Source organism: Mauremys reevesii, linkage group 2 (assembly GCF_016161935.1).
Source record: "Mauremys reevesii isolate NIE-2019 linkage group 2, ASM1616193v1, whole genome shotgun sequence".
Lineage (NCBI taxonomy): Eukaryota > Metazoa > Chordata > Testudines > Geoemydidae > Mauremys > Mauremys reevesii.
In genome coordinates this window covers 161,538,917-161,552,029 of record NC_052624.1, presented here as the reverse complement: position 1 = coordinate 161,552,029, position 13,113 = coordinate 161,538,917, and the positions used below count along the sequence as shown (strand labels likewise).

The window sequence follows — 13,113 nt, the reverse complement described above, 5'->3', positions numbered from 1 at the left end:
ACATAGTACAATTAGGGTATTGGCCCCTATGACTGGCTTCCAGCACCTTGGCCTACTCTGGTTCCCTGAGTGTGACTTCTGCCATCTTGCCCAACACATTGAACAGGGGACCTCCAGAGCTAAAAGTCCGTGAACTGCTACAGCTTGAGGTAAAGAGTCATGGCTCCCCTAACTAGGGCTGTAGCAGATTCATATCCTCTGTCAACTGGGAATAGTGCGGGAACTGTAACACACACTCACCAGTAGGTTATACAGGCATAGGTCTTGTCTCCTCTGCCACCCAGTAATGGTCCCATACTGAAAACTGGCGGGGGAAGGGATAAGATAACATCTATAGGATCATTTATAAAAGCTTCATGAGGATATGGGATAAAATCCTCCCTCTGTTGCCTTCACCCTGGCTACGTCCTTTAGCTGCTCCTTCCTTACTCTCCACTGCTTGCATCCGAAGAAGTGGGTGTTCACCCACGAAAGCTCATGCTACAAAAATCTTATTATATATAACAGGCCACTTTGCTCTTGCTTCCACAGTTCCTTACTTGTGAATCCCCAAATTCATAATGTCACCACCTTCCATAGTGTAGGAAAGGAGGAGAAACAGGTATGGCCCTATGTTGTTTGCTGGTCAGCGTAGAAAATGTTTTCAGCACCCCATGAGTGGATCGGGGGGGGGGAGGGGGAAAATGACCAGCTAATCAGGAGAGAGAGAGAGAGAGAAAAACTATGGTTAAGCAACTCAGCAGCACAAGCATGTGTCCTCCTGCCCCAATAACAGGCTCAGAGGAAGCAGCAATTTCCAGCAGTTTCCTCTTCTAACCAATCTAAGGCATAGATCAGCAGGATAATAACCCTCTTGCTCACTAAAGAGGAGGGTCTGATCTGACTTTTGACAGATAGATAGCATTCAGTGTTGTCCTTCCTCATGATTTTATCAGAAGTCTCATGATACTTGATTTTTTTTTAAATACTCATCACATGTAGAGCTGTGATTATGTCTTAGCTTTGTGTGAGAGATTACATTTTTATTGACATTCATAAAAAATTGACAATAAAAGTACAGAAAGATAAATAACTTACAGTTTATATATATTTCCAAATATCTCATGCTTCACAGAATCGTCAATAGAATTTAAGGAAACAGTAAATTTCTAGGTTTCATGGTGCACAAGACAGCTTGAAAATACAAACCCGTAAAGGCTCAAAAAGCAGAACTCCTCAACTTTTATTGTTTTTAAATTCTCATAATTTCTATGCTAAACACATGATTGGGGGGAGGGGTAGACTCAAGACTTTGAAAGCTGAGAGAGGCAGTATTCAGTAAGTATAAATAATAAAGTTATAAGATGAGTTAATTGAACATTTTCTAATAGAACATTTTTCTTCAGAAAATTGCATTTTGTCAAAATCTCAATTTTTGAAGGAACATGTCAATTTTGATAAAATTTCATTTTCGATAATATTTGTAATGTCAAAACAATATCTTTGGAATGGAGTGTTTGGATTTATCATTCGGAAATTACTTCTCACTGCAAAATTTATTTCATATGATAAAAATATTTAAATTTTAAGTCAAAATTAAAATGAAACATTTTTCCTTTAAACAAAACATTTTAATGGACTCCAAATGATTTTTATTTTCAAAAACCATTTTGTTTCATTGGAAATTTCCATATTGGCATTTTGTTCTGATTTGTAACTAATTTATTTTTAAACAGTCAGAATTTTTCATGGAATTGAAATTCCAGTTCCCAACCAGCTCTAGTTAAAAGTAAGACTAAGATTTTGTCATGGATATTTTTAGTAAAAGTCACGAACAGATCATGGGCAAAAACGAGAAATTAATGGAAGCTGTGACCCATCTGTAACTTTTACTAAAAATATCCATGACAAAATGGGGATCTGCAGATCCCCACACCATCTGAGGTGGGACAGCTGCACAGGGGCTAGGAGCCACCTCCAGCAACTGGGAGCTGGCGAGGTACCTCTGCTACCTGCAGCTCCAGGGGTCCCCCTGCTGCCTGTGGAGGCCGGGAGTTGTGGGGTGCCTGTGGTGGCTTAGAGCTCTGGGGGCTGCTAGAGGCAGCTGGGGTACCCCACAGCTTTCTGCTCCCACAGGCGGCTGGGAATCCCGCAGCTCCCGACCACCACAGGCTGAAGTCATGGAGGTCGCTGGAAGTCACGGATTCTGTGACTTCTGCAACCTCTGTGACTAAATTGTAACCTTAGTTATAAGTAACTGGGAAATCATTTTCAAGCATTATTTTTTTAGTTGAGTGTAATGAAGCTGGGCCCCGTTTTTTACATCCCAGTGCACAATCCATCTGTTCATCTGAATGGCATGGGATACTGCTGGAAAAACTTTTATGGAGAAGATTATATGGTCTCATTGAAATACTGGGCATATTTCTTTAAGAAAGAAATATTGTACTTATATCAGGAACAGGACAAAAATGTGGGTGGGAGAATATTGTTCATTTTATGATTTCATCATTTTTTCCACAATTTTTACTACATTCTGCAAACTGTAACCTGTTATTAAAAAAAATCCACCCTAAGGAAGAAATACGTATCAACATTTTGAAAACTGCTACTGCCCTGTTACACTGGCCTGCCAGTAAACTCTGTAGCCAAACAATAAAAATAGTAAATAGGAATTTGCCCCTCCTAATCCATGTCACTCCAAAAAAGGAACTTCAAAGCTACCTGTACTTTGGATCATTGCTAAGAGAACACTAGAACAACTACTTGTCACCTGACATCAATGGAAAACGAGAGTGCTGTTTTTCACACGTGAGAAAGACAGAGAAAAACGAAGAAGAATATATTTTTGCAAACTTGCTTTTATCAATTAGATTGACAAAACAAGCTGCCAGAAAGATAACAAAAGGGGCATTATTTCTGACATCGCTAGCAGAGGAAAATGGAGACATAGTGAACATATTGACCAGTTGTTCCTAGGAAAAGGTTCAGAAATAGAAGAGGAATTGAAATGTTAGTTGATATCATTACTAAAAAAGAAAATTGCTATCCTTCTTTACTGAACTAGTGATGATAATACCAATGGCTGTGTTAATGCAGAAACTTAATTTAATAATGGCAGGGGGACAATAAAAAAAATCTATAAAGGTAAATGAAGTAGCGGAGGAAGAGACAGCTGCTGTTCCTGACAGCTGCTTTTGAACAAACTAAAACCGCAGAGCATTCCAAAATTGAGATGTATCACTTAAAAGTTACAGGGGAGCTTGTGGTGTATGGAGCTTTAAAAAAAAATGTTGATTGTGTGCGGTAGCTGCACTCCTAAGGTTTAGAAGCTTCTGTGTGACCGAATTAAAAGGACTTAGCAGCTGATGCAGCTAGATTTGGAAGTTGGAGAGTGAACATAGGACTGGGAGAGGAAGGCTGGATGCAATTTGTAATAAAAAGACTTTCTTATGGTGCTAACATGATGCACTTTTGCAGTTACTTTATTTTTCTTGTTCTAATCCAAATAAAATCACTGTACTTTGTTAAAAAGGCATATTCGGCTTAGTGGATTTTGGAAGTTATAAGAGTCTTCCTTCCACATGGCCCTGTAGGGACTAGGGAGTGGCAACTTCCATACTGCCACATCATAAGGCAGCAAACTAAGTGATCAGTTCTCAACTCTTTTTAGAAGTGAAGCACAGAATAGGCCCCATTATCCTCTCATATTGGTGTAAATCAAAAGTAGCTGTATTGGATCCAATGGACTTACATTGGTGGAAATCTTAGGAGCATTAGTTCCAACATTTGAGTGCTGATACAATGCAGTTAACTTACTTTGGTTAGCATGTGGTAGATGGACAAAGTAGGGACATAGTTCTCTGAGGTGGCATCATGCCAGCTGAGGGTAAATTCCACAGCCATTTCCACAGCTGTATAATTATAAGGTTTAGTGAAAATGAGATAGGCAGATTGTCTGTGGTCTGGCTCTGAAAGTGATTTATATTTGCCCATGCACGGTTGATGCAGTATAAATTTTGACTCAAATAGATTAATTGGGGTAAGATTTTGAATGGGCACATATGAATGCAATGAATTGGATCTTCATAAGATTTTGTAAGCTTACTTTGCTTTCCAGTAAATATGAACCATGGTTGTGTGCCCCTGCAGGTACTAGCATCTTTTCTAAAATAGAACACATTGAACCTTACATTTTTAAGTCCGTTACTTTAGACCAGGAGACAAAGTGTATACATTTCTAAATCTTAACTGTCTGTACATCTCTAGTAATATAGATAATGTAATGTGGTAACACTAATTCAATGTTTGTTAGAATAAGATTATTCATGCTAACATCATTTAATATCAATCTGGGTATTGTATTATCATAGTGGTTAGATGACAATGATTGTAGTTTGAAAAACTTGGGTTGATCCCACTATTGGACTTCTGAAGAGCTGTTTTTATTTCTCAGTCTCTAAAATTTCTTCACAAGTATAAAGTAAGATGGTATTCTACATTTTTTCTTTATTAATCTACTGTCATTTCTCATTTTTAAGTTACATTAAAATATGCACAACCTTTGTCATTCAAACATCAGTGTAATAATTATCAGTTGTGCTCATTGAATAACTAATTATTTAGAAATAATGTTAAGATATTTAAATGTAAATATATATCATTTGGAGGGGTTATCTGAATCCCTGCAAAACTTTACTATAAAATTCTGTCATCATTCAGCTAGAATTAATTGTGCTACATAGCTTGTTGTTCATTCATATGTGAGAAATATAATGAATTAGTGTAAAGTTTTCACTTTTGCATTAGTGAAGGAAGATTTATTAAAGATGTGTTCTGTGAAGTCTTCATACTGTCATTTGAGATTAATATAAATGTGTTACTAAAACTATTTTCTTTTATACACATGTTCTATAATGTCAAAACGCTATGTAATAAAGGTCAGTGTTTATATTAATATCAGTTAATGGTAGACAAATCTGAATTCAAGCACTCTGGATTCTGGTACCTTTGGATGTTGGAACAGGCTTGTAGGCTGCAGGATGCAACAGTAACTTTGTTAGCTTTTTAGGCACAATCATAATTCTTTCATCCTTTCTGTATCACTGCCAAAAGCTGTTCATTAAACCATTGAAAATGATGATTCTGGATCAGTGCAATGTCACTCTCAGCGATAGCTCATTCTAGAGGCAGTATTTCCAGTAAATATATTGTCTGTCACAGCGCATCAGAGTAGCCATGCATAACATATGTAGAGGGAAATACATATGGGAGGATATTTACAACTGTTAGTTAAATATAGCTAAGAGTAAAACTACCTTTTGCAGTTACAGTCCTTTAAGAAATTAATATAAGCACTCTACAACCACTGTATGTTCACTTGTCAGGATCTTAAACCCACTTTGGTATGCTTACTTTAACAACATTTTTAATACCAGTGGTCACATCGTTTTTCTTCATTAAAATGTATGACTAAAACTATCTGAGTTATTATTATAACACCCTTGGGCCTCACCAAGAGTGGGAAAAGGAGACATTCAAGGTGTTGAAAGTTTTATAAAATTGAGTAACACCAATATAAATGTGAGTTATTATTAAAGCAGAGTAAAGATGACGAGAAGGAAGACAGACACGGAAACATGGAAGATCATGAATTAAGCTTTGCTTGATGCCAGAGAGGAGCAATCTTAGCACAAAAGGAGGATCCAAAACTGGAAACGGAAAGTAAAAGGTTAGATTAGTAGGAAACATAATCATGTAATTGATTGCTATGCAGGCAGTGCAGGAGGATGGAGTCATCAACATTGTCAAACAGTGGAGAGAGGTCATTAACCACACTGGGGAAGTTTCCATGGTAGCCACAGCAAATTCCAAACTGAACTGGGTGAAGAACATCCTTTTGAGAAGTAATTGGACACATTAGTGGTAGTTCCTCTTCAATGAGAAAGGAAAAGATATAATGATGCACCACACCTGAATCGGGAGGGAGGGGGGAACACGTTGTCTGGGCTTGCCAGAGGAAGGTAACAGTGCTTTATCGGAGAGAAAAGGGGAGGTCAGAAACTGCTGCAAAAAGGTGCATAGGGGTCAGCCTGGTGACTGACTCATCCCCTGGGAATGTAAGGGTGGAAGGTTTTAAAAGGTGCAAGACCTGGAATTAGAAGCCCTTTCTCCAGGCAGAAAGCAAGGCAGCATCCACCCTTCTTCCCCTCAGGTGCAAATATCAGGTTGTGTTAGGACCTGTTGTGGACATTGCACTAGTCTCTCCTTTTTAAGAGGTCTGGGAAGGAATTTTTCCCTCGCAACCGTATTGGCTTAGGTGGAATGGGGGTTTTTCACCTTCCTCACGGCAGGTGCCATGGAGGCCCTATTATAGTAAGGAGGAAAGGGGGTTATGCTGTATGTGGCAACTTATTTTGTAAGTGTGGGGTGGATGTCCAGTGCAAGTACTCCATAGGGATGGCATCCAGTGACCAAATAAATGGCCTGCTAAAGGACATAAAAGGAAATGCTGGTTAAAGGAATGGAATGGGGGGTGAGGGGCAGGGGCAGGGCTCCTATGATTGGTATGGCAGTAAGCCCCCCTTTCTTATAGCCCACCTTAACCCTTGTATGGGGGGGCGAGGGGCGGGGAAGTGGTAAGGTCCAAACCATGGATTGGCTGGAGGACCTGGATGGAAAATGAAGGGAAGCTAGGGGAAGCCCCAGGTAGTTATTTGAATGAACATATTTGAATGAAGTGCCTGCACTGTATACTTTTATCCAACAGGTAGTCCAAGATATCTAATAATAAAGTTGCAGACTGATTAAATCCATATCATGTTTCTCTTGTCCTTTTGGTATAGTTGGACAATGTTTTAATGTCAAGAAAGAGCTTTTAAGTATATGATAAACAATAGCTGATTTTACAGAACTGGGGGAGTGCCAGAGAATCAGCTTTGTAGAGAATGGTGACTGTGTTTAGGAAGTAAAAATGGGCAACCAGGACCAAACAATGAGAGTGAAGGATATTAAGAGAAGAGGTAATTATCTTATTTTGGGGGATTTTAGGAATTTCACAGCAGGGCAAGGAAAGTGAAGAAGAAAAGAGCAGTGGATGCACATTGGGAATGGTGTTTGTGGAGAAAAAGTCATTCTAAATTAAAGAAATCCTAAATTGAAGCAAACACCTTGTCCTGGACTATAAGGACACTATATGCTAGGTCAGGGATCGGCAACCTTTGGCATGCAGCTCGCCAGGGTAAGCACTATGGCGGGCTGGGCCGGTTTGTTTACCTGCTGCGTCCGCAGGTTCATCCGATTGTGGCTCCCACTAGCCGCAGTTTGCCGCTCCGGGCCAATGGGGACTGCGCAAAACGGCGCGGGCCGAGGGATATGCTGGCCGCCGCTGAGTTCACACATCTCAGGCCCAGACCCCATAGCCCTGAAGATACTCAACCAGCCACTCGTGCTCTGTGATCCAGTTACAGCAACAAGAATCTCCCCAAAGTCCCCATGAAGATGTGGGAGGAGTGACACCTTGAGCCTGCCAGGCAGCGTGAACTCTCCTCAGCATGGCATGGACCATCCCTGGAGCAGACAGATCCTATATGACCCATAGGAGACCACGGGGGGCCAGAGAGTACATCCCACTGAGCCTGATAGGAGGCATGGACCCACCCTCTGGGTTGCATTGGGGCAGACAGACCCTCCCCAGCCCATGGGAGACTACGGGGTGCCAGGGAGTCATTACCCAGGGTGTTGCTCTGTTGCAGGCTCTCCATGTGCTACACCGTGATCTCCAGCACGTCAACTTTCTGCAGCTTGGATTGCTGTAAGAAGTAGAGGGAGGCACCGTTAATGAGTGATGGCAGGTACAAGGATTTGGGGACTCAAGGTGTTGGGGTGTCGCAGGTGGGACAGTGCCTTGTGTGTCCATCCATCCCCCCTCCCTCCCATTTGGGCAGTGACCCCTGGTTGCTATTTCACACTTTAAGAAAAGAGCCAAATGCCACTGTTTGTCACAGGGTAATTTTATTTAACAGAGCATACTTCATCAGAAATGTACAACCCTGACCTTGCTAAGCACCTGCCCAAGCCAGCGCAGTCACTTATGACAGCAAATACCCCAGAACATACAGACCCAAAGGGCAGCAGCTTTAATGTGAAGCAATGAGACGCTGCCTAGAGAACTCAGTGAGGGGCTGTGGGGAAGTAGATAAATTCCTGCGAGCCTGGGATTTCCAGCAATTTGGGATTGCAGCAAGAATTCTCCCCTTCCCTTCATTGTCTGGCAATTTCCAGGGAAGGGTAAGGTTAGAGAGCCCTCCACAAATGGATAATTCCCAGCCAACTGTGACCAAATGCACCCCTGTATTCACACCCTACACAGTATTGTAACAATCTTTGGATAAAATATGCCTTGTGAAGTAGCATTTGAAACTCAGTGATCAATACTATTGTGGAAGCAAAACCCCTAAGGTTGAAACATCTGATGTAGAATCTGAAATCCACGAATTAATGCAAATAGAGATTTGAAAATATTTGTTGTACTAGAAGTACAAAAGGGGGGAGTGAGGAAGCTGGGAAAGAATTAATAAGGATTTGAAGGGGATCTTAATGCATGTCAGTCAGTTAGCAAAAGTTAGCCCAGCTGTAACCCTAATGACGTGAGACTTCTAGAAGCAAGGATAGTGTGAGGCAGAGGGAAAGAACTGTGTAAAAAGTTATTACGACCTTGTAACTGATAACCAAATATGCAGCCTGGTGTCTTCTAGGAGTGAGAAAACAAGATAGCAGAATGGCTTATGTATAAACAAAATGAAGTTGTTGCTAGTTATTGTCTGTAACAAAGGTATAAAGGCTTGCTGTAATTGTTTACCAGTTGAGAGACCTGTCCGGGACTGGGGCGACCCTGTGTCCTATGGCACTCTCTCCCTCCATTGTAATTACTGGAGAAATAATAAAGTATTTGATTTTGCTGCACCCAAACGAAAAAGCAAGAACTGAGTTTTTCTCCGACACTATCTTGGTGAAATGGCTGTAGCAACAGTCTATGTAAAGTTATGAAATTCCACCTAGAGGGTACTCAAAGCACAAGTTCCAATTCATGTAGCCTGATTAGGCGGAACTGGTCAAGCACACCTGTCCTAAAGAAAGGGATGTGCATTTGCTTCAATTTGCATTTCAGCTGTAAACAGATTCCACAGAAGACAAGAGGGGGAAGAAAGCAGCAGAATACACAGATGAACAGAAAGAGCACAAAGCCTCCTTCTTCCACCAAACTCCATGTCTCCGTGCTCTCAGAAAGAAAGAGCTTTACCTAAGGTGAATACTCGGGAAAATGTTTTTCAAAGGGTGACCGAGCTATAAAAGTGAAGGGCAAAAACAACCAAGTTCTCTCTCCCTCCCCATCTCCCTTTCACCTAAGATGATCAGAGAAACAGCTGCTGGACTCTGGAAGCAGATCCTGGCCTGAAAGTTTGGGCAGCAATATTACTGGAACCTGTGGGAAGGGACTTCACAAGCCTAGTTTGTTTAGTTTAGAAAGCATTTTATCTTTATTTTTTCTTGTAACCATTTCTTCTTCAATGCCTTATTACTGTTGTTCACTTAAAACCTCTCTATGTAGTTAAATAAAGTTGTTTATTCTTGAACCAAAACTAATCCAGTGTTGTGAACTGTAAATGGAATTATCCACAAGGTGGCAGGTTTTTGTACATTGACCTCCTAGAGGTACAACAGACCTAATCTATCTGGCCTGTCCAGGAGAGAGCTGGACAGTGCACAACACGTTTTTGGGGTAAAATTCAGGACAGGGAGTGTGTTGGGGTCACCCTGCATGCGGCAGCCCAGGTCTGATGGAAGCAAAGTGTGACTAGTGAGTGCTCTGGGATCAGAGTCATAGACACACACAGACACCCTGGGGGGAGAGGGGAGAGCATCACGCTGACAGGCTATTTGTGAGCTACCCAAATCAGAGCTATAACAGAGAAGCATGGTGAGGCACCCCCACCCCTCCTCATTGCAGGTCAGGTGACACAGCCCTGCACTAGTCAGGATTACCGCCTAGAACATCATACCTGGGCCACAGCAAGAGCCCCTCCCCCCAGCTGTTGCAGTGTTATAAAACACTCCCCAGCAGAACCTGTTACTTTGCTGTTGAGGGTGCTGGAGCAAGCTGACCATATACAGTAACAGGGACAAAATGAAGGCAGGTGAGGGGTAGGGGGAGGTCTAGACAAGGCTGCTCTTCCCTCTCTGAAATGATGTAGTGAGTTTCTGACACCTTCCCCCTCCACTGCATACACCCGGCTCTTTAAATACTCACAGTCTTCATTGAGGTGTTTACATACAAGTGACATATCTGCACAGAGATGTTCTCTAATTGGTCTGCTCAGCTTTCCGATTTCCTGAACTGGCCACCTCCAGGAAATGGAGTTTCATATCTTTTAATTTTTTTACTTCTCAAGAAACCTTCATATCTTCTTATAACACTTCCCAGGGTTTTGTTGTGACTCTCATTTACCATCTTTAATATATTATTAAAAAACAAAACATTATCAAGTCTATTTTTATGATCACATGACTTCACTGGTGCTAGAATTGCTGGTTGGCCAGAATGACTACCTCTAGACCAGGGGAGGGGCAGACAGCCATTGCTCCTTTTTAAAATTTACACACAAGTAAAACAAGATTTTACTAATTTAGAAAAAAATGAATTAGAAAAATCTCATTTTATGAATGTCACCATTTAAAATAGTGATTTCATACAAGTTGAAACTTAAGTTCCCTCAAAGCACCATGCAGGCACTCAGGGCTGCAGCAGGGAGATATGCCTCTCCTCTAGCCCCGGAGCTGCTGCAGCCAGGGAAGAGGCACCTATCCTGTGGCCCCAGCCCTGGAGCCCCAGCCCTGGAGCTGCCGCATTAGGGAGATGTGCCTCTCCCCCCAGCCCAGGCGCTGCTGCGGGGAGTCCTCTCGCCCCCTTCCTGTAGTCCCAGGGCAGCCTGGACCCCAAACCCCTCATCCCCAGCCCAGAGACCACACCCCCAGATGGAGCCCACACCCCTTGCATCCCAACCCTCTGCCCCAGCATCCCCCATCCCCACCAGAACCTGCACCCCCAGTTGGCGCCCTCACCCCCACACCCCCCCAGGCCTCTGCCCTCACCCCTTATCCCCAGTCCCTCCCCAGAGCCCGCACCCCCAGCTGTAGCCTTCACTCCCCCACACCCTGAACCCCTCGCCCCTACCCCCGCCACATGAATTTTGTTACATAACAAAATTCCTTCCACACGAGTGGGGAAAAATTAAAGGGAACACTGGTTGAAACTCTGACAAAGTCCAACCCATCTGTCACAACTCACTCTCCCATAGATCCAGGAATGGGAAATTGTGGGTGTAGGAAGTGGTGACAAGGGAGCCCCCCCTAAAAACCACTAGTTGTCTAACTGCTAGTGGTAGGAAATTGGGACGTTACAGAGTTTGTGATGCTACAGCCCTATCCCAGCCTTCCCCCTCGCTGAGCCAGTTTTGTGCCCTGCAGGTAGTCACTATAGTGTAACAGTGCCATTGTCATAAACATACAGATAAGGGTTAATTCCTCTTTTACCTGTAAAGGGTTAAGAAGCTCACATAACCTAGCTGACACCTGACTAGAAGGGAACAAGATACTTTAAAAATCTGGAAGGGAGGAAAAAGTCTTTTGTCTGTGTTGTGTATATGCTTTTGCCAGAGACAGAGAAAGAAGGAGCCACCATAGGGTAGCCATGTCAAGGTTCCCTCCCCACTCTGAACTTTAGGGTACAGATGTGGGGACCCGCATAAAAGACCCTCTAAGCTTATTTTTACCAGCTTAGGTTAACAATACACTGCCACCACCAAGCAGTAACCAAATATTTAGGGAGAGCCACTTGGAACTCTGCCTTCCCCCAAATATCTCCCAAGTCCCTAATGCCCCTTTCCTGGTGTTAGGCCTGAATAAATATGTAGCACAAAACCAGTTATGCCAACCTGACTGAAGTCAGGCTAACAGAGGTTTCTGGGTAATCCCAGAGTGGAAAAATACTGAGAAGCAGCATGTTTCACAAAGCGCTGGGGAAAAGTGAGATAAGTGGGGAAGCTGCATTCCTGGCATAGTACCAGCTGTGCTGTGTTAAAAACAGTTTGTTTGAGGAACTGATAAGGAGCCAGCCTCCCTGTATTCACTCCCTGTTTCTGTCTTAGGTCCGTCCTTAACTCCTACCTTCCAGTTTCTGGTGCTTGGCAAGCATGCTGATAAGAAAGTTGCTGGGGCATCATAACTTGCTTACATTATAAAGAAAGATAGATGTGCTTTGTTACTAGGGTTTGTTACTAACCAAAGGGGTGTGGGATATGGGTTGTGTGAAATGAATAATCTGTGACGCGACGGAACTGTCTATATAACCTATACTTAGTTGTAAAGGAGGGGGCTGGTTCTTTCTGGAGACGAGCTGCTCTCTATTGATAAGTGCACTTGTCAATAAAGAGCTTTTGATTGGACCTTGCTGGTGTTGCCTGTCTCGCTGCGGTCAGACAACGAACTTTGCTGTCGGGGTTAGAGTCCCTGACACTGGGCAGGCTTGAGACTAGTCCTCTCCAAGCCCCTACACCCCTTTCCTTGGAAGGCTTGAGAATATCCCCTCACCACTTAGTCCTGGTGAACACAGATCCAAACCCTTGGATCTTAAAACAATGAAGAATCAATCAGCTTCTTAAAAGAAGCATTTTAATTAAAGAAAAAAGGTGAAAGGAACCTCTCTGGGAGATTAGAATGAAAGATAATCTCACAATCAGATTCAAAACACAGAGGGTTTCCCTCGGGGCAAATCTTTAAAGTTACACAAAGAACCCAAATTTATCCTCCCTCTGATTTGCAAAAGAACTCACAAACAAGACAATAAAAGTAACCTAACACAGTCCTCCCCTACCTACTCACTCCCTGTAGGAGTGGGACGGCTCCTTCTTTCTCTGCCTCCAGCACTTAACAGTGATCTCAGCTCTTAATAACCTCGGTGACTTTCGCTGGCGGTAGGAGAACCTCAGGGCTGGGGCACCAGTAGCCCAAAAGAGGTGCCCCGCGCCCCGCAATGGCTGATGGGAGATGAAGGCCGAGAGAAACACTACCCCTCCC

The 13,113-nt window shown here is 42.8% G+C and overlaps 1 protein-coding gene across 1 annotated transcript in view; it reads right to left on the bottom strand.

Moving 5' to 3' along the window:
* LOC120398323 (cadherin-9-like) overlaps positions 1-13,033 on the bottom strand; it is a 69,601-nt gene extending 56,568 nt beyond the window's left edge. Inside the window, exons 1-2 of the mRNA XM_039525660.1 lie at positions 12,911-13,033; positions 7,712-7,790 (exon numbers count right to left, since the gene is read on the bottom strand). Coding sequence (XP_039381594.1) covers positions 7,712-7,742 — 31 coding nt within the window. The 5' untranslated portion in view covers positions 7,743-7,790; positions 12,911-13,033. The remainder of the gene's footprint in view (positions 1-7,711; positions 7,791-12,910) is intronic.
* Between the last annotated feature and the right edge of the window lie 80 nt (positions 13,034-13,113).